General features: G+C 38.0%; 1 protein-coding gene, 1 long non-coding RNA gene and 1 pseudogene across 2 annotated transcripts; 2 read left to right on the top strand and 1 right to left on the bottom strand.

Moving 5' to 3' along the window:
- The first annotated feature begins 3,914 nt into the window (after nucleotides 1–3,914).
- On the top strand, nucleotides 3,915–5,072 carry LOC104608802 (ammonium transporter 1 member 1-like; annotated as a pseudogene).
- An 872-nt stretch (nucleotides 5,073–5,944) lies between these two features.
- LOC104608766 (E3 ubiquitin-protein ligase Os04g0590900-like) lies at nucleotides 5,945–7,908 on the bottom strand. Its single transcript, XM_010274852.3, has one exon. The coding sequence runs from the start codon at nucleotides 7,362–7,364 to the stop codon at nucleotides 6,255–6,257; it is 1,110 nt and encodes a 369-aa protein (XP_010273154.1). The 5' UTR covers nucleotides 7,365–7,908; the 3' UTR covers nucleotides 5,945–6,254.
- Nucleotides 7,909–9,880: 1,972 nt separating this feature from the next.
- LOC104608767 (uncharacterized) lies at nucleotides 9,881–15,181 on the top strand. The gene is made up of 3 exons (XR_737152.3): nucleotides 9,881–12,701; nucleotides 12,808–13,006; nucleotides 14,674–15,181. It is a non-coding gene; the product is annotated as an uncharacterized LOC104608767 (long non-coding RNA).
- The last annotated feature ends 7,304 nt before the right edge of the window (nucleotides 15,182–22,485 follow it).

Below are 22,485 nucleotides of genomic sequence, written 5' to 3'. Positions count from 1 at the left end.
CAGTTCGCTGTCAGGCAGTTCGTCACCAGGCAGTTCGCCACCAGGGAGCACTGCCGGGCAGTTCGCCACCAGGCGGTTCGCCATCAGGTAGTTCGCCACCAGGGAGCACCCCCAGGCAGTTCGCCACCGGGCAGTTCGCCACCAGGCAGTTCGCAGGGAGCATCTCCAGGCAGTTCGTCAGCAAGTAGTTCTCCCCCAGGGAGTTCGCCACCAAGTAGCTCATCACTAAGGCACGTCACCACCAGGTCAAACACGAGGTACTTAGCCAAAAAAATTTATACATCACAAAAAATGGTACGTGACCAAAAACGGTTACATCATAACTCATAGAGGATTTATTGGCCTTCTATCATGATATGGCCACACTTCATCAACAAGAAGGGCCACCCGCTCCATCAATTGTTGGAATTGTTTCTAGGTGACATGGTTTTGAGGTGTAGGAGGGGCAAGTAATTCCTTGTCCTCTAGTTGTCTTGCTGATTGGCCATAAAAATTAAGAATGAGACTTCATATGTTTGTTGTTTCTACAGATAGTGACAAGTGATGCCACCAAAGAATGTAGCAAGGGCAGTTTGGGAACTTCCAATGTGATCTAGCTGAGGGTCCTACCTATTAACACAAAAGGATGTTATAGGCCCCTAGGTGTGGTGCCAAAAGCAAGGACCTCGACGGTTATGTTAGCCGATGTGATTGAAAGCTAAGGTGCTGAGGTGAGACAAGAGCAAGAGCAAAAGTGAGAATCAAAGAGTGTAAGATGGTTACCTGTGATTCCTATATCTTATTTATAAGCAAGGTCCCATTACCGATCGTGTTATGGGTTCTTTGTAGCGACCCTCTACACATTAGGGTGCAATGAACGCCAAAGACATTAAGATGCTAATCATATAGTTGAGTGTTGCTCTAGCTTTAATGAACTAAAGAGATCAACCAAGGTTGCAATGTCTTGAGAGCAATTTGCCATTAAGGTTAGGGGTAAATATTCAGGGATGCCCCTTGAGGCTTGTGAAGTAACGAGGCTGCCCCCTAGGGACACCACATGTCCATCAGGAATTTAGCAAATAATTACAGTCATATCGCAGGTGAAAATGAACTTGGGAAACAAATCTGATAAGTTTCAAAGTTCAAGTTGTTTGCCTATGTGAGTCACCATCATCATCTAAGCCTTACCCTGAATGTAAGGGTTACGTTACATAAATCCTATTTTACCATTCAATTATGTTCGATGTCATATATGTTCTATTTACCAATGTGAATGGTTTTGGTTTTTTAAAACAAAAACAATTATCACATTGACAGATTCCCCTTAATTCACCTAATGAGTAAGAATTCATGGAATAGATTGTTGACCAACTTGTTACTACTACCCATGTTAATGATAGCCATTTACAAAGTTGGGGCTTGAAATGGATAAGATGGAACCAAATATATATAGATCAAATTTCAATCAAATAATATTCAAATTTGTATCAAATCTTATTTGTTGGATTCCAATTTAACTCATACCATATTTTGATATGGCATGAGATGAATAATAGTGTTGTTATGATAACTAAAAAACTAATAACCAACCAACTGGTATCATAAAAGTAATAATCAATCAATTGGTATTCATTAAGATTTAGGGGTTGTGATTGATCAAAGTTCTATAGGAAACATACATTTTTTATATCATAAATGAACCAAAAATGATCAATATTATATATTATGAGTAAAAATGTTTTAAAAATAAATTTTGGAAGACCTAAACCCATGACTCTTAGCAAAAATACAACATTTAAACCAACTTCATTTATAAATGCATATTAATATATTCTACAATCTACATACATTATATATAAAATATTGTGGGGTCTGGTCCAAATCGATCGACTTAGCTATGGTAGATTCATATTTCATCCATCTATAAATAGATCAAATTCAAATAATGGATTTTAAAATCAGATTTGTATAAATTGATATTTGTTGAAATTGTGATTTATTTTTCAACCATTTGATTAGGTTATAGTCTAGAAATGGGTATGTAATCCCTCTTTTAGTTTAAGGTGAGTTTTACATATAGAAGATTTCTTTCATATGCAGGGAAAAAAAGAGAGAAGTTTGTTATTTTCTCTTGTTGGAGGAAAAAAAAAAGAGAGAATGAGAGAAAGAGTATGCTCTTAGTGTAAGAGTAGGTTTTTTTCTCTTGTTTTGTTCTTCGAAATAAAAGAAGAACAGGGAGAGTTCTAATGATGTAAGTCCTTAATATTCTTGATGGTGCTTGTTTCTATTTGTCTTTATTTGGATTACTTTATTTCTGTTGCTATTAAATTCTCTTGATTTCCATTTTTCTAATACTTTATAGTTTTGTCTTATAAGTGTTTGTTGTGAGTCCCAACAAAGTAGTATTAGAGCACCCAAGTTGGTGTTTACAAGATGTTTTGTGAAATTATTTAAGAGATAATGACAACAAAATGTATACAAGTTTTCAAAATTCTAGATTTATAGGTTTAATGACAGAGGCAGCTTTACCCCATGGAAAAGGAGGGTAAAAGACATTTTAGTTCAACAAAAATTGGTTAGAGAACTAAAGGAAAATGATGGAAAGTCAAATGACAAGAAGGATGTTGATTGGAAGAACATTAAGTTAAAGTGTGTTAATATGATTCAGTTGTTCCTTGCTAATAATGTTATATTAAAACGTTATGGATGAAAGATAATTGTATAGGCTGAAGATTTAAGAAAAATCTAGAGAAACTTTATTTAAGGAAATGCTTCACCAAAAAGTTATATTTAAAGTGACAATTGTACAAGCTGAAGTGGTTTGCACTCTAGGAAGTGTGTAGGGTGTAAGTCGGGTTGGCCCGAGATAACAGTTTACACTGTTTTAGGCTTGGTCTTCGGGTTGGGCCCATTACAAGCTGAAGTGGTTTGCACTCTAGGTAGTGCGTAGGGTGTAAGTCGGGTTGGCCCGAGATAACAGTTTACACTATTTCGGGCTCGGGCTTCGGGTTGGGCCCATTGAAATTCTGGCAAAATCCCAACCCTAACCCGGAAAAGTTGCACCCCTAGTAGTGTGGCATATGTCCTAAAGGTGTGTAGGAATTTATTATCATTTAGTTAGTTGGACTCCAAATGTTATATGGTCTTTGTTCCATGTGGAGTCATGAAAGCTACATGCGACAGTATGGTCCTAATGAAGAAGAAAAATGTAAGGACTTTTATCATCTAGTTGGGAGTACACTGTTTTCTAGGACATTAAAAAGTTGCTAAAAACGGGATATGCAAGGTAGTGTGGCCACATAGAGAGTCTCTTTCATAAATAGGGTGAAGACAAATGCTATATATTTCTAGGGTATAGATTAGGAGTTTGTCTCTTTAAGGCTATAAATAAGAGAGCAGGGCAGACATGCAAAATACACAACAGACATTACAGCAGTCTGTAGAGTTCTTCCCTGTTCTTGCCGCCCCTACCCAGTTCGATCTCCACTTGTGGGAGTGATCAAGAATTGTTCTTGATATTGCTTCTTGGTAGAAGAAGCAATCTAAAGTCGTGCTCACTAGCCCTCTACCCCATTCTTGCTGAAGAGTTGTCCTACTGATTCTGCTTCACCTCTCACTGTGTCATTTTCAGTGGAAGCAGTTTTTGGTTTTCTCCTTGGGCGTGAACACCTTCATTGGGAGTTACTGTTACTCCGTATCAGGCATATCCATCTCCTCCCTTTTAGTTTTAGATCTAGTCCGGTTTGGTTCAAGATTGATTATTGAAAATGCAATTTTCTAAAATAGGAAATGCGATTCCCAGATGGGAAAGAGAGAAATTTTTGAAATTTCGCCCAACCTTCTTGCGGGATTCGGCCATCCATATGATGGATCTCTCATCCCTTCACATTTATCATCTTCCCTTTCTTCTCTTCTCCGTTCGAGCCAAGAACACTATGAACATAATGCTCACCAACGTGCTCAACACGGCCGCTAGGGGTCTGTTTTACTATCTCTTTGGGTTCACCTTTGTCTTTGGTTCTCCTTCCAACGGCTTCATCGGCCATCACTTCTTGGGCATGAAGGCGTTCCCGTCAGAGCTGTTCCATTACAGTAACTTCCTGTATCAATGGGCTTTTTCCATTGCTGTTGTAGGGATCACCAGTGACTCTATAGCGGATAGAAACCTAGTTTGTCATTTACCTCATTTACTTTGCCGGACTGCAGTGACCACGACCTTGGCCGGTTGCATGGCTGCACTGACCACTCTGTTCGGGAAAAGGTTGATTTCAAAACACTGGAACATTACCGATGTGTGCAATGGATTGCTTGGTGAGTTTGTGGCAATCACCTCTGGTTGCTCAGTGGTGGAGCCATGGGCTGCTATCGTCTGCGGTTTCATTGCCTCTTGGGTCTTGATTGGATGCAACAAGCTTGCTAAGAAGTTCAAATATGATGACCCACTGGAGGCTGCGCAATTGCATGGTGGTTGTGAATGTTGGGGTCTTATATTCACGGGCTTGTTTGTAAGGGGCATATATGTGCAGGAGGTATACCAGGCCACAGGGAGGCCATATGGGCTGTTCATGGGAGGAGGTGGAAAGCTCTTAGCTGCTCAAATTATCCAGATTTTGACGATTGGTGGGTGGGTGAGTGCCACCATGGGTCCTCTGTTTTATGTGTTAAATAAGATGAATTTGCTGAGGATGAGATGGCCAGAATGGGTCCTCTGTTTTATACCATGATGAAGATGAATAGTCACAGAAGCAGGGAGGTTTAATAATGAGAAGAACAGAACCAGCTAATGGCACTCCCGCTGCTAATCGAAGTCCATCACAAGTTGTGTGGTCATCTGCCGCTCTCGGAGCAAATCCCAACCTCCAGAACCTTCGTCGTAACGGTGGGTGAGTGCCACCATGGGTCCTCTGTTTTATGTGTTAAATAAGATGAATTTGTTGAGGATATCAGCTGAGGATGAGATGGCAGGAATGGATATGACCCGACACGGTGGCTTTGCATATGTATACCATGATGAAGATGAACAGTCGCTGAAGCAGGGAGGTTTAATGATGAGAATAATAGAACCAGCTAATGGCACTCCCACTTCTAATTGAAGTCCATCACAAGCTGTGTGATCATTTGCCACTCTCGGTGCAAATCCCAACCTCCAGAACCTTCATCGTAACAGCTATGGCGCTCTTGGAACGCCCAAAACCTATCATGCTGCAATTTCACGGTGGCGGAAGTTGCCTATCCGACTGCATTTGAAGACGGGTTGAAAGTTTTGAATTGGTTAGGGAAGCAGGCAAATGAAGAGAGAGAGAGAGAGAGAGAGAGAGAGAGAGAGAGAGAGAGAAAGAGATCGGGATCTAAAGAAAGCAATAACGGAGAGAGAGATCGGGATTGAATTAAATGGGTCAATCCCAACGCTGCTAAGGGGAAGGGCAAGAAGAGAGATTGGGGGAGAGAGTGGAGAGAGAGGGAGAGAGAAATGTGAAGGAGAAGGATAGTATCGGAAGGTTGAGGAAGATGAACAGTGTTTTCTCTTTCTAATTATTACAAGGGTAGTAGTATGGGGATTAAAAAATATTATAACGGCCTTTTTGAACGGAAGGCTAATGGAAGGGGGTCTTTGTCTCACGGTCATAGTACAGGGGGGTCTTTGTCACAGACCCCATAGTACCGGGGGGTCTTTGTAATTTATCCTTTAATAAAACACAAACTATTGGGTAGGTTTTAGTGAATGCATGAAACTATGGGGGGTGTTTTAGTAAATAACCCTTATTTTTTAATTAAAAATTATTGATTGCAATTACTCTTTTATCCCACTCCCATGCTATGCGTCGTGGATATGTAGCTTCAAAACTGTCTAGGGTGTTCTTTGCCGAACAGCCAAACTTACCCTATTCCTTTGCTAGACAATTCTACCTAAGAGGATTAAGGTGAAAGGTTAAGTGTTTCAGGCGAGAGAGAGAGAGAGAAAGAGTAACACGGAAGCAATTGCACCCGAACTCTATTTCGTTACAAGCTCATCACAATGGGAGAGACTGAAATTACAACCAAAAAAACATATTTCAAAAACATCAATGGACTCTCCATTATCATTTAAAGAGGAGAATTCCAACACTTCAAGTAGAAAAGCTACACCATACACTTACTTGATGTAAGATTTTCACACCAAGGCCATCTCCTCCCTTCTAATTTGGATGTCTCGAGACATTCGCTATGATTCTACTGAACAAAAGAAACTGTAATTTCAATATGATTTCTTCTTCTTTGATACATGAAAATAATCTTCACAAGGGAATAATGGAATTCCTTCCTCTTCCATGCCGTGTCAACATGAATCTCCCACTAGAAAATGATCTCTTCATAGCTACAGGACTCATAACACAATGTAAGACCCTGTTTCTATTGCTAGACGACTTGCCAAAAGATCCCCCACCTTGCTTCGATGATCCTGCCCCTACTGTAATCCGGTGATCTTCCTCTTGAGAGTCTACATCTTCACGTATGCTCAATATATCAGCGATTGACAGGCGACCTTGACATGAAGAATCCATGGAAACAGATCGCCTAATTTGTTGAACCTCAATTATAATGTTCCTCTGCTCGGCATCCCCTAGATCACTTAAAGCCCGCAAAGGGATCTTCGGAGCAGATTGGCCTGTCTGTCTCGTCTCCTCTCCACGACTCCTTTCTGCATCTCCTATGGCAACCACTATATCATTTTCCTGTAACCTTTCTACCGAAGATCCAGTCGACTCTGGACGAGTTTCTGGCACTGGAGGCAGTGATTGAAGCGGTGATGGATTAGGAGGAGGAGAAGCAACATGTGCACGACACAAAGGGCAGTTTGAGTGAGATTTTAGCCAGGTGTCAATGCAAGAAACATGGAAAGCATGGCTGCACTTGGGTAATAGCCTGAGGCTCTCATCTTCTTGAAATTCACTCAGACAAACAGAGCAATCCGTTCCTTCAATCAGCCCATCTCCCCTTTTGTACTTGCATAATGTGATGGACTTGATTAAGGACTCCTCCAATCCCCTGGTCGAGACTTGCCACTCTTCATAGTTCAAATTGGGAGTGGGATCATCGTCGAAATCTGCACTTGGTTCATGATTTTCTATTCTTCTGACTGAATCCGAATTCCCACAGTACTTAGAGATGAGGGTATAATAGGATACAAGTAGGAAAGCGCTTGCCAAAATTCCAATGATGGCGATCACCAAAGGGGACAAGTTTGGGCTGGAGGCTTGTTCTTCCGAGAACCCAAAGGGAGGGGGAGGAGGGTAGACGATGTAGCACCACTGTGGGCAATAGATGGTACAAAACCCTTGAGAGCAGTCCTTGCTGCTTTCATATGGTATCCAAGTCTGTGGATTTTCCAGATACGCCATCCCCATTAATTCCTTATGGGAGTCTCTTTTCTTCACCAAGCTAGCAACCTACTAATCTATTGGACAGAACTAAATCATGATGAGGTGAAGAACATCACTGGGACAAAATTTACTGGTTTGATAAAACAAACCTACACTAAAAGCTTTACACAGTCCTTGACACATTTTCAAGTTCAAACTCCTAGGAGGTTTTGATGACAGAAGTATTTGAACCTGTAAGCTGTACTTCAATCGAGCTTCAGATCATGAATTCAGACATATATGAGCCGATTTTTAAATGGGTTTTGGACAACAAGAGGATCTGGGAAGGACAAGCAGAGTGGGAGTTTGGAGAGAGAGAGAGAGAGAGAGAGAGGGAGAAGGCTCAGTTATCATGAAAATTTCTTGGTAAAGCCAGCAATCTGGGTGGAAAAGCATTACCAACCAAGGGCCTTGGATGGAAATCAAAGCAAAGGCCAAAAACAGAGAGATGGGTGTTGATGGGTCTTCTTTTTTTCTTACTTTTACTCTGTTTCTTTTTCTTTCTTTTTCTTTCCTTACTGGAGACGATGCTTTGTTGACTTAAGATGATGATTAGTTGAGTATTCATCAAAAGTAATCAATGCTGAATTATTGTCCAAGATAGTTGTAGGTGAGAGAAGTATTATATGGCATGAGATATCAGGTATGACATAAATAACCTTACAAGCAAAAGTGTCAAACTTTAATTTATATTACAAATATGTTCTTGAGGAATAATTAAGCTTTGACTGTGTGGAGTTGAGAATATTTGTGCTGAAGTGATAAACTTGAATCCCATATCCACTGCTCCATTTCTATCATGTAAGGAGAACCGTTCTGCTTTTATGCATGACAGTACAGTAAGAAAAAGTAGTCAGTTGGTATACTGAAATTAAAATAGAAGGAAAGAGATGGAGATAGAGAACACAGTATAAGGAATGTTATCTGATTATAACTCGAGTAATACATGATGTTTCTTGTACTTATTGAACACTTCAGCGTTGGATAGAGCACGGCTGCTAGTTAGGCTGAGAGGTTGGCCACCATGATCTAGATCAAGCACAGATCAGCCTTTTTTATTCAAACAGAAGGATCAGTTCGGGAAATAAGGGACTGAACCAACTTGGGCTGATCCAACAATTGATTCAGTACGTAATTAGCCATGTTTTTAAGTCTTATTAAAGGGTCATATTTGTCTTAATCTCTCATGGTTAATTGTGTCATTAAAGAAAAGATGGAACTATATTACTTAATTTTATGATCTCTCTCTCTCTCTCTCTGTGACTCTCTCTGACTCTGACCATCCACCTCTGAGCTTATGGCTCCCGCTCCCTCCTCTCAAGTCTCAAGCACTTCTCATTTGAAAGCCACGCCAGTGCAACCACCTAAAATCATATATTATTTGGTCCATTTGATGTCAATTCCTTCAACTACCTGAAAACACTCGTTCCGGGTTCTGGGTTTAATAGTTCCTTTTCTTTGAGAAATATTCCCAGAACACCCATGACATGGAATGGATTGGGCAATCTCGTATATGCTGTATAGAAAACCCAAATGCTTTAATTGACCTCTGCAAGTTGGTATTGGCTTTTTCGTGTACTGAACATGGTGAACGATACCCATGGGCCATGGAGTCGTGTCAGCTTTTAGTCTGCAACTGGTTAAAGCAAAAGCAGATGTCCACTAATTCATGGATTAAGATAACTATTAACTAAATACTATGTGTTGATTCGTTCTGTTTTCTTTTCAATGGAATCATGGATTATAACCAATTTGCCATTGGGGATTTTGGTGGCAACTCTTGACTCCCACCTGAGAACCCTGACCCTCCAATTATATGTGTCTTGTTTCGTCAACCCGTTCTATTTAAAGCCATATCCACAGAGTGTTAATCAAAATCAAGTTTAAATTTGGAACAGGCATTTCTTAGTATTTAGAGAACAAAATTTGCACATGCAATTAAAGATCAAATATATTATAATTGGACGGGCTATACATGGAGAAATTATAACCAGAGGGAAAGTTGGCCCTTTTTCTTGTTCAATGTTCAAACATTTCAGCTACTTTCCCGTTTGATGATATCCTTATACATTCTGATTACCCTTTTAGGAATTTTATTATTCTGGGCATTTCTACAATTACAGAACGCAATTGAAGAATATCAGCTTAAATATCACTAGGATTTCCAAGGGAGAATAAGATAGAACGAGACTGTAATAGTAGTAGTAGTAGTCAGGTTGGATGTGAGCCTGTTCTTTTCAGTTTAGACCAGATAATCCTTGAACCAAATTCAGATTCATCAGAAAATGCCACCCCAACTAAGAGTTTTATTATCCATTTAATAACAAGCTTGAATTAATTATAACCCAACCACAAAAGACACCCAAATTAATTCACAAATTTGTCTGGGTAGTTGGGAGTTGGCCGATTTTATTTCTTTTGCAAAACCAATAAAGCTAACAATGATGGTTATTGGTTAGGAGGCTTAGTGTTTTCAGTTATCTCATTTATGGGTTAATGGGGCATAGCAACCAGAGGTCCAGAACCACGCTCTGCCTCCCCGACTTCACCGACAGCAGTATCCCAAGTCCTGACTATTAAAAGGAAATAGGTTGGAAAAACAGGGATAACTAAACTAGAGAAGGCCAAAGGTTGAGGGTAGAGATAAAAAAAAGGCGAAGTATTTTGGCATAGAAAGATTGAAAAAGGAAGCCAAGTGCCCCATGTTTCAGCAACGCAGCGTTCACAGGAGACCAGCTTCCATATGGGACTGTGCCAATTGGACGAGTTCTGATTGGGTCAGGGTAATTCCCTTTCCAATAGTGTTTACAGTCTTGCATTGGAAATATATTCGTATTTATGTGATTTATTTCATAAAGAGATATTCCAGATGTAAGGTTGCAAGAGGCTGTTGGCACGGTGTGGCCATGGGCTTGCCCTGACCAAAGCCGATCTCCAATTGGACCACCTCCTCCGACGACCAAGGAGGTACTCTACTGGGTCCTTACAGCAATAAAATTATACAACTGATGGTAGAGGGCAAATAATACACAGGAGATGTTGAAACAGTGGGCTATGGAATATGGATGCTATAGTGACTGAAAAAAGGTCCAGATTAAGAGTCCAGTTTGGTCTTCATGTGTAGTGTCTTCCCAGGTTACACCCCCTGTAGCATTCTATTAATGGGGCAATTTCTGCCCCAAAAGCCCTACTACTGTTATACACTAATGAGACCCCAAAATCTCTGAGATAAACTCTAAATTTCTCAATTTGAAAATAAGGGTAAATTATAAAAACCCCCTTATACAATTAGTGATAAATAGTTCTGAACTTTTATTTGTGACAAAGACCTCCCTTATAACAAGAAGGGAGCTGATTGTAAACATGATTGAAGAATTGAATTGATCTCCTATGATTTTACTTTAAACTTTAGACCTTGACCACAGCAAACAGAAATTATAGTGTGCCATTCGAATTTTCACAACCATTTCCAACTCACCGGTTCACCCCCACTCCCCTTGTTGGGGCATCACATGCGAAAAATAAGTGGACGATACCATTTATTAAACACTGAACACCTTCCACCAATCAAGATTTTGTATTAATAAAGATATTTCAAAAGATGGTCAGATTTGGGGTAGCTCTCTGCTCATTTCAGTCCTACCAAGCCAAAACGTTCAATAGCCCACTTAGATAGGGCTACGCAATTGGGGTATTTCATTCCCATTCCATCTCCGAATCCATAACCCCCTCAACCCAGGTGCAGACGGGTACGATCTGAAGTCTTCTCTACACAATAGGAGACCTAATCAATCACTTGGTTAATACCATGTTTTTTCAGATTTATGTAACCATCAGAGAAAGTTTATTTTTTTAGGTAAATAATGTCCCATCTCCTAGGTGGGTAAATAATTTTTTCACCTAGGGGAAAATTGTCAAAACTTGAATGGAACAAAAATGTCCATTTTAATAATGGATTTTTATGATTAAAATAGTCATTGCCTTATTTGCATGAAAAATAAAAGAACATGGGTAAATGCACTTAGCTGGGTAAGTGTTTCTCATGAAAAACTTACCTAGGTAACTACACTTACCCGGGTAAATAACTTACCGAAAAGCAAACGGAGCCTTAGTAAGTTTAGACTATCTAGAAGGGATAATTAGGGTTGACGACTGTGCTATTCTTTCTGTTTGTTAATATAGTATTTATCTTTCAAAAAAAAAAATGGACTCGGTGCAAGGAAGAATTTTTATTTTTAGACTATTATAGTAATGATTATAATTTACTTTGTAGGTGATTGGCATCGGTTGCTAGGAACATTGCAGAGTTTTTTAGAGAAAATAATGATTATTTTTTCTTTGAAACCAGTGTTGCCATAAGGCATTTTTTGATAAAACAGCATTGGTTTTGTTTGGTACCAGCTCAATGTTGACATCAACATTGATCTATATTATCCAATGTCCAAGATGGTGTCACATTGATGCCACGTCATTGCATCATGGGTAGCAATGCATCGTTTTCCTAGAAAATATTGAATTTGGTGTTGCTCCAAACAATATTTTCTCGATTTGACAATACTTTCTTGATTTTCAAGGCATGGTTTAGAGTAATGTTTTTTCTAGAAAAACTGTACCAAACAAAGAGGGTATTGTTTAAAGCACCGTTTTCTCTAATGTGGTGCCTATGTGGCATCATTTTCTGAGAAACGACAATAATGCCAAACAATGCCTTTGTAAAAGAGGAGGCAACAATTGGTTTCTCGACATCAATTTGCCCCCTCTATTCACTAATCAAACAATCTTGTTTGCGCATTTTCATTTGGTAATTCTTTTCAGAGGTTTGACGTTTAAAATATCTATTTTTTAGACACTAGGCTCATTTCGTATTGCATCTAAAATATGATCTAAAATGCTTTTTCAAATTGAAATTAAAGACACAGGTGCCACTTAATGCACTCAGATGTATCATAAAAAACCCCATTTGATTAATCGCTCTCACGTTTTTCCGCCATGTCATTTTGTGTTTCTTCAAATCCAATAGCCAAAATCCCCTCTCGGACGGGAAGAATGTCTTTGAAATCTCTCTCTCTCTCTCGGACGGGAAGAATGCATATTCGCCGCTAGAGAACATTCACTCGGTACATTGAAAAACAAAAAAAGAGAGTAATCTCTCCCGCCCAAACGAAAATCCCACTTCCCTCGTCATCCCTCAATCTGCATCAGCGAAAACCCCCTTGAACTTTTCTCTTTCACGATTTTAGTTTCCAACCGTCTCTCCCTAATCTCTTGCCTCTCCTTCCTTCGGCATCTGAAAAGAATTGAATTGAACCAAAATCTGGTGAGGTAAGTCACCGATTTCTTTGCCTTTTCCTCTCCCCCTTTCATCTTCTCTCTTTCTTTCATAGTCGAGACTTCTCTTTGCTCCTTCTCTCACAGTCTTCTCGCACAGTGACATCCAATAGGCGACGGCACCTGCAACGACATATCTCTCTGATCTGATCTCCAAGGGATAGCAGCCCTTCACCGATTTGTCTCCTTTTCATCTATTCCAACTTCACAGTTTGCTTGCTCGTTATTCACTGTCGGTGGTTGAAAGCTTAGAGTGCAGTAACAAGTGGGAAGCCTCGGATGTCCAATTAGATTACCAGGTTTGACTCTGATGTTCAATTAGTTCTTTAATGATAAATTTTGTAAAGACTAATCATTTCAAAAAGATTTTGTAATTTTCGATACTTAAGTGCTTTTTCTTTATTTATTTATTTTTAATTTCTATTCAACAGGTTTCTCTATAATGCAAGAATGGATTTTTGTTTTTTTTTGGATCAAAATGAACTTCATTAGATAGGAAAAGATGAAACCCTAGGACAATTTGGGATATCTGGAAAAACCAAATGAGATATCCAAGTTCTTAGAAATTGATTAACAAAAAAATGAAAAAAAGAGAGTTTGATATCTCGGGCATTTGGGCATTAAGGGTTTGTTTGGGCTTCTAAGTTTCCTTTTGTTGAGGGTTTTAACAAAAGAACAAAAGTAGGGGTCTTGGGCAACAACACCACTAGGACTAATATTGAACTAGTTCAGGGGAACACTAGCTTCTATTGGTATGTTGAACTTTCTTTAAATTTCATTTAAGCACTTTGGGATTAAAGTTGCTGATAAGAAAAAAAAAACATTAATAATAAAAGAAAAAAAGCAAAGAAATACTCAGAATTTATGATTTTGATGTTGAGTGATGTATGAGACTTATTTAGAGATACAAGAAATATATAGTTGGAAACAGTCATAGTGTTGTTAAAACTTGAAGAAAGAATCAATGTTTTGAGTTTGTGAAAGATTACCTAGAAATTTTAGAAACATTTAGCTTGAATTTAAATTGCCATTGAAAAATCATATTTAGTCTAAGAACACCGATCAACAAAAAATGTTGGGGGATCTCAACTGTCATTTGAAGCAACGGATCCCACTGTCTTTGCTCCAGTTCCCCTTTTTCATTAGGACAGCACAGAGCGATCTGTACCAGCTGATGGGTTAATAAAATCTAGCTAGAAACCCTTTAAATTTTGGTAAATGACCAACCCATTATTTAGGATTTGTTTTCTGATTAGCTAACTAAGAAACACAACAAAGTAGTTCAAATAGACTTCTAATCATCACATAATGGAAGGCAATACAGCTGATGGGGCTTCATCTATCTTTGTTATTCATCAAACAGAAGGAGAAACTATGAGTCAATTAGCATGTATAAATGGTTAGACTTATCAAGGAATAAAAAAGAAAGAGAAAGAAAGAAAGAAAAAGGTGAAATTTTTTTCTATCCTTCAACACAAGGTTTAGGGTTGGAATGGTGACAATGTGTGGGGCCACTCACATCAACATCATCCGTTAGGAGGATAGTGAGTTACAATGCACATGGGTGCGTGCAGCCCATGAAGTATGAATGTGTGGACCAATGGTCTAATATAAGTATGTATGTATATATATTATCTGTTTTTAGATGTTTTTTTTTCTATTTTTGTTTTAAAAACTAATTTGATTTAAAACTAAAAATTTTTTTATTTGTTTTTGAAACCAACAAGAAAAACAATTCGCATTGTATGACACCCCCTTAGTGACCATTACTCATTGAAAAGTTTTATTTTATCCATTTTTTCCAATTTTAAATTTAAATATATGAATATTGATAATCCACTCTCTCAGTCCAAATGTCTTTAACTAACCACGGATGGTGGGGCTTTGTCCTAAAATTTGATTGCATGATAGAGAATGACTCACCATTATCTGAATTTGAAGTACCCTTTGACTGATTTTGTTGTAGTGGCAACAACGGTGGCAATAGAATCGAGGATGATGCGCGATGCAACGCGGAAGGATGAGATTTCACTACTTAGGCCCTACTTCCGGAGGAATCTATGACGCCACTGTGACGTGCCTTATCTCCGGAAAGAAGCGGCAATTTACACGTTTTCCGGCATCGGCGGGCCCATGAAAGCGTTGGTGGAGGGAAGGGCAGAAGAGCCATTTTGGTATGCCAAGTCATTGCGGGAAGAGTATGTAAGCGATTTGGACTCGAATCGGTTTTGGAAGGTCAAATTGGGTTTGACTTGGTTAGTGGGGAAAGTGGTGAACTGCTTGTATTTGATTCAAGGGCATTATTGCCTTGTTTTCTAATGATCTATAAATTATATCGAAGTAATCAAAGAAAAAAAATGTTTCTGCATTTATCAATTCTTTTTTTTTTCCTTTGTTTTTTTTTTTTTGGCTTGTAAGAAGAATTTTGAGTTGATAAATGTTTCAACATTTGTTATTCTGTTTTTCTTTTTCAACTTTCTCTCTTATTTGTCTTTCTGCCATCGTCACTACAACTTTCAACAGCAATAATTCTCTCTCTCTCTCTCTCCTGTCTTTCTATCATCCCATATTTTAATAGTTTTAAGATATTAATTTGATAATTATTAAATTTTTTTATTGCTTCATGGTCTTTATACTATTTTCATTATTCTTTTAACTCATAATAATTTATTTTTAATTTATAAATTGATATTTATTTTCAATTTTATTCTTACTTTAATAAATCATTTTTTTATGAAATAATCCAAATTGAATTCAAAATGATCAAATAATCTATTTTAAGGATAAAATAATAAAATCAATAAATTTCAGATATAAAGGTTTAATCCAACACAAACAACCTTCTTTATTTAGAACCTCTAAAAAATCAAAAAACAATTCTCTTTTCACAATAACATTTAAGGGAAATGTTTGCGATAGCTGTAATGTTTCGTGTACAGGATGTGACCAGCTTTTTGTAGTCAGCCTGACATTAATTAATCTTTAATTTAGGTAAGGACTATCAATGATGTTGTGGGATAGGACCACATTATTAGTACAAACTACAAGATATTTATACAAGCTAGATACGACCGGATAATATAAAATCCACATAATAAATGAAATTGGTAACTTGACTAAAGTGGCATTCGATAAATCTAAAGTCTGAAGAGCTAAAAAGGTTTTGAAAAGTCTCTAAAAGCATTCAGCTGAAAATTTGCTTTTTTGCTTTTGTAGACATTTGAATATAGTGGAGTTGTTCAGAAATTTGAATGCTGTAACGTCTGAAAATTGTGCATTCTACAAATTTACCTCTCAAATTGTCACCTGAACTATTAAATAAAAAATAACGAAAACTATAAAATTTTTATAATATTATAAAAATTACAAAATAATAAAAATATGAGATAAGATTAACAATGTTTATAAAAAGATTAAAATTTTCAAAATAAAATTTATTCAAAATATTATAAAATAATATTTATTATTTTTAATTTGTCCTCTAAACATCAATATTTGCCTTCAAATATTAATAATATTAAATAATTTTAATATTAATGTTCAATTTAAAATATTAATATAAAATAATATTTATAAAATGTTAATAATATTAATATTATAAAAAATAAAATTGAACAAACTAGAGGTTGTCTTCAACCTCTGCCACCATGGTAAGAATTTCGTCTTTCTGCCCTATTGCCCCATCTCTCTCTCTCTCTCTCTCTCTCTCTCTCTCCTTTCTTCCATCTTTTCATGATTTTTCTCCTCCTCTGTTGCCGGTGAACATGATTGCGGTTGCTATCATGGTTTTCAAAACTGGACCGGACTGGACAACCGGACCGGAAAAATCGGGAACTAGTCAGATGATTGGTTTCGTTTTTTCTCCGAAATTGGATTTTTTCCAAAAACCGTTGATTTTGGTAAGCAAACCGCTGACCTGGGTGGTTAACTATTCGAATCATTCAAATGGTTCTGACCGTTTTTTATTTTTTTAAGTTTTTTTTAATTTTTTATTTTTTTGTCAGAATGGGCCGACGTTCGACCTTATAACCGGACCCCTGACCTGTTCAGTCTCCGGGCCGGTTTGAAAAACCATGGTTGCTATGCCCTCTCTCAACCTCTGCTGCTGATGAACATGACTGCAGTCACTGTGCCCTCTCCTACTCTGTTGCCAGTGAGCACAATCACACCCTCTCTCTCCTCTGTTGTGGGTGAACACGGTTGCGGTCACTGCTCTCTCTCTCAACCTCTATTGCCGGTGAACACGACTGTCATCCCTCTCCTCCGTTGCCGGTGAGGACAACCTCACTCTCTTTCTCCTCTAATGCCGGTGAGCATGACCGCACCCTCTTTGTCCTCTTTTGTTGCCCGTGAGCATGTTATCATCCACACGTTTTGGGCTTTTTGGCACCACCTTTCTATTATTGGTTCTCCATCACCATTGGCATCGGTTGGAAACAAAGGGGCATCGGTGGAAAACAAGTTTCATCCGCCACCTCCGAATGCGCTCAGAGGTAGTTCAACCTCTGAAGTTTTCGGAGCTGTTTTCAGCTTTCGGAGGGTATGTTCGGAGGTGCAACCGAATGACCACCGGCCGCTTAAAAGGCAATATTTCAAGTGTTGGAAGGTCTGTTCAATGATAGCAAACGCCACCTAAATCTTGAGTCTCATCTCTAACTCTGAGTTACCCGGTTATTAAGATAAATGCAATATCCCAAGGTTATTATTGAGGGAGATTCTAAGCTAGCTATTAATTTGTCTTACTAAGAATAAGAATGTGAATGTGGATCTGCCATGGAACCTGAAGACAAGGATTGTGGCTACTGCTAACGTCATGTTTATTGAGAAGCAAATTAGGTAAGAGATGCAGCGTTGAACAACATGGTGACATGGTGCTTAATGATTTCAATCTTCCTCGATCGCTTGCTTTTATTTGATTTTGCGATTCTTGGGGAAGTGCTGCCCCGTCTTGTAACAAATTGCAGTATCCCAAATTAATGGGAATAAAAAGGAAGTTTTTGTTCGTAGCTGATGAGCTAGTACAAATGTTGTCAGACTACCGGACCATATTATTAAATCAAAGTTTTAAACACCGGATTAGATATAAAACAGTTCTGGCCACCGGTTTTTGGGTCAAATGGCCTAACTGCCCAGTTCGAACGGATGGCCTATTGTAACTTAAAAAATAAAAAATATATAAAACTAAATAAAATAAAAAATGACCAAAAACTAATGCCTGAATCAACAGTTCGGCCGATGGGTCAGCGAATCACTGACCAAATCAACAGTTTTTGGCTTAGGTGCGGTTTTAGGGTGAAACGGAACCAATTCCTGGGTCTTCACGCTCTGAACAAGCTAACCGTCCGACTGGTTAATGTTGGAGAAGAATGGGGTCACTGTAACTTTGGAGGAGAAGCTCTGAGGCGCGTCTGAAGACACTGTTTTTATAACGTTATTTGCCCCCACTCAGTTTTACTGAGTTTGTTGTTGGGTTACAGGCAAATTCGTTCCCAAGATACAACAGAGCCTTGGGCGAGAATCTGCAACCAGCAAAGTTGAAGAGTCTCCAGATAAACCTTTTGTGAGACTGTAGCAGACTGGACTGAGAGAGAGAGAGAGAGTGAATTTCGAAATTGTGTGTTTTGGAGTCTGATTCATGCTTCTTAAATAATTTGTGAAGAGGTATGAGGAAAAGGTGGGTGCTGGTTTAGAGAATGCACCTTGAACAGTCACAATTTCAAACATTGTGACTGTTTAAAAAGTAGTTAACAGTTGGTGACTGTTAACTTTGAATTGTGCCTCTTGATCACACCCGATCGAATTGTGACCGTTGATCTCATCAACGGTCATCAACGCACCAAAACCAGAGCCGCCCATCGCGAGCAAAGTGCGCCTCTAAAGCGCCTCATTGCGCCACACACATGTGTGCGCACGCGTTGCGCAGTATCGAATCCCCATACTCTCCTCTACTAATTCTAAGGAGTGTAAATCAGCTCCTATTGAAATACTGAAAACAAACCCTATAATTATCCAATGTGGGACAAGTTCAAAACCGGGTTTTTGTAAGAGAAAAACAGATTTTTAAATCAAGTGTGTAGGTGCAATCCCTCATGTAATTGATCAATCAAACCCATTGGATTTAATCTCTCGTAAGATTAAAATCCAATAATCCCCCACATTGATTGATCAATTACATAGTTCTCTCTCAATCCAAACTACTATGACACAATTATGCATACAAAAGGTGTTTATCAACTTAAACCTCTTGTTAGTATAGTTATCTCAGAGCCTTGTCAAAGTTATTGGTGGTAAGACCTTAAATCAATTACTCTCAAGACAGACCGGATACACCTATACACACAAAAATGTCCAGTCTCTGTAAGAGTTTCGAGTTTTGCTCAGCACTATTATGGCCATGTGCTTCTTTCCTGGTTTCATGAACAATCCCGAGAGCAAACCCAAACCCTCATGAGAAGCGGCACCACTTCTATGTTTACGTAGGTGAAGTTCCACTATGTGCTCCGTTATTTGACACACATTTCAGAACTTCATTAAGAGTTTATCTCAACCTCTCATCATAACGGACAACACTGTTTATGTTGTGATGGGAAATTTCTCAATGTCAGTGCTAACAGTCATATTGCTGTAACTTGTTGTTACCCATTAAACCTAATACTGATGGTTTTCAATTCAGGTTGGGTTACCATTATAGGTGACTAAGTAAAGGGTTTTAATCCCATCTCTTTGGTTGTCATTCTTACCACTTCTTTGGGCAAACCCTTGGTAAGAGGATCAGCCAAGTTTTTACTTGACCTCACATAGGTTATAGTGATGACTCCATCTTGAATCAGTTGTCTAACAAATTCATGTCTCAGACTTATATGTCTGGACTTACCATTGTAAGTACCACTGTAGGCACCACTGTAGGCCCTTGATAGAGTTGCCTCACTATCACAGTAAATGGGAATTGGAGGCATAGGACTAGATCAAAGTTTTATATCCAATAATAAATTCCTAATCCATTCAGCCTCTTTTCCAGCAGCCGCTAAGGCTATGAATTCGGATTCCATGGTCGAGTGAGATATACAAGTTTGTTTTTTGGATGCCCAAGAGATTGCACCCCCACCAAGGACGAAAATCCATCCAGATGTGGACTTGTTATCTCCAATACCGGTAATCCAACTTGCATCAGTGTACCCTTCTAGTACAGCTGGATAATCACAATAAAACAAGCCAAGTTCCAAGGTTCTCTTGAAATACCCAAGAACTCTCCCAATTGCCATCCAGTGCTCTGCACCGGGATTACTTGTAAACCGACTGAGTTTACTTACTGCAAATGCAATATCAGGTCTGGTACAAAACATAGCATACATCAAGCTTCCTACTGCACTAACATACTCAATTTGTACAATTGCTCTACCAGTATTTTCTACTAGCTTTATACTAGAATCATATGGTGTGCTATATTCTTTAAACCCTAAATGCTTAAATTTCTCAAGTATTTTCTCAATATAATGTGATTGGCTTAATGCATAGCCCCTACCATGTTTTTTAACTTTTATTCCCAAGATGGTATCTACTTCTCCTAAATCTTTCATCTTGAAGACAGAGGATAAATAGTTTTTAGTTTCATTTATGCCAACCATATTTGTACCCACAATAAGCATATCATCAACATAAAGACATACAATTATTCCATAATTTTCAGTGAATTTTGAGTAAATGCATCTATCAAATTTCTCATGCCACTGTTTAGGTGCTTGTTTTAATCCATATAGTGATTTAACCAGTTTACAGACTTTCTTCTCATTTCCAAGAAGAACAAATCCTTCTGGTTGTTCCATATAAACCTCTTCATTTAAATCACCATTTAAGAAAACGGTTTTAACATCCATTTGGTGAACATATAAGTGATAAATGGATGCTAATGCTATGAATGTTCTAGCCACTGGTGCATAGGTGTCAAAGTAATCAATCCATTCCTTTTGACTAAATCCTTTGGCTACCAATCTAGCCTTAAAAGTTTGTACAGTTCCATCAATGTTGTATTTTCTTCTAAACACCCATTTACATTTTATTGGTTTTGATCCTGGAGACAGATCTGCTAGTACCCATGTGTTATTTGACATTATTAAATCAATTTCATCATTTATAGCTTCCTTCCAAAAGGCAACATCTCTAGAGGTCATGGCCTCACTATAGGTTTTTGGATCATTTTCAATGTTTAGGACAATAGATATCTTATTTAAGATCTTCTCTCTATCAGCCTCAACCAAAAATACAATTGACTGAGTAGAGATAAAATCTGAACCTAAGTGTTTCTCAGTTCTTTGTCTTTGACTTCTTCTAAGTCCTATTGTAGGTGTTATAGTTGTGTCATTTCTTCTTTCAGTCTCATTATTATCAACAAGTATTGAGATCTGAGTTTCTCTGTCATTTTCTATGGATTCATTTTCTGTAGGTTCAGAACACAGTTAGTTTTCAAAGAATTCAACATCTCTAGTTTCAATTATTATGTTAGACTCTAAGTCTAGAAGCCTATAGGCCTTGCTATGTTCTGCATATCCAACAAACATACTTTTCTTAGCTCTGAGTCCTAATTTTGTTCTTTTAGGATCCAGTACTCTATAATATGCTAAGCACCCCACACTTTTAGATATGCTAAATTAGGTTTGCTTCCTGTCCATAATTCATATGAGCATTTGTTATTAACTCTAGAAACAATTTTGTTATGTAAATGGCAGTTTGTTAGGAGTGCTTCCCCCCACAGGTTTAAGGGTGCATTAGCTTTTAACATGCAGTTTATCATTTCTGTAAGTGTTCTATTTTTTCTTTCAGCCAGGTCATTCTGCTGAGGGGTATAGGGAGTAGAACACTGATGTATTATTCCAAATTCTTCACAGAAAGAATTAAACTCATTTTTAAAGTATTCAACACCCCTATCACTTCTAAGGATTTTAATTTTCTTTTCTAGTTGATTTTCAACTTCAGTCTTATATAGTTTAAACATGTCAAAGGCTTCATCCTTAGTTCTCATAAGGTAGACATAGGTGTACCTAGAAAAATCATCTATAAATGTTATGAGGTATCTTTTGCCTCCTCTAGTTAATACACAATTGAGTTCACAGATGTCAGAATGGATTAGTTCTAAAAGTTGAGAATTTCTCTCGACACTAGGGAAATGTTTCTTAGCCATTTTAGATTTTACACATATTTCACATTTTTCAGTTGATTCATTACTGTAAGCAATTATACCTAGTTTGCTCATGTTCTTTATGGATTTAAAATTCAAGTGTGATAATCTATCATGCCATAAAGAGAAAAAATCAACAATATAAGCAGAAATTTTTCCTTCATTAATACTTAATTTGAACATATCATTACAACCATATCCCTTTCCAACAAATATCCCATTCTTGGATAGGATTAGTTTGTCGGATTCAAAGACAACTTTGAATCCCCTCTTACAAACAAGATTTACTGAGACCAAGTTCTTTCTAATGTCAGGAATATGGAGAACATTCAGGAGAGTCAATGTCTTTCCGGAGGTGAAGTTCAACTCTACGCTGCCTGTTCCAGCAACTTTGGCACATATTTGGTTTCCCATCTGTACCTCATGACCATCAGTCACTTCTTCATATGTCTTGAACAAAGACTTGACCTTGCAAACATGGACTGTGGCGCCTGAATCAAACCACCATCCAGAAGACAATTCTGCCATGTTGACTTCAGTAATCATGGCCACGAGATTATCTTCTACCATGTTTGCAGACTTGGTTCCGCCTTTCCGATGTTGGCA

Source organism: Nelumbo nucifera, chromosome 6 (assembly GCF_055504915.1).
Source record: "Nelumbo nucifera cultivar China Antique chromosome 6, China Antique-T2T, whole genome shotgun sequence".
NCBI lineage: Eukaryota > Viridiplantae > Streptophyta > Magnoliopsida > Proteales > Nelumbonaceae > Nelumbo > Nelumbo nucifera.
The sequence above is the reverse complement of the archived record's forward strand: the minus strand, read 5'-3'. Positions and strand labels throughout refer to the sequence as shown.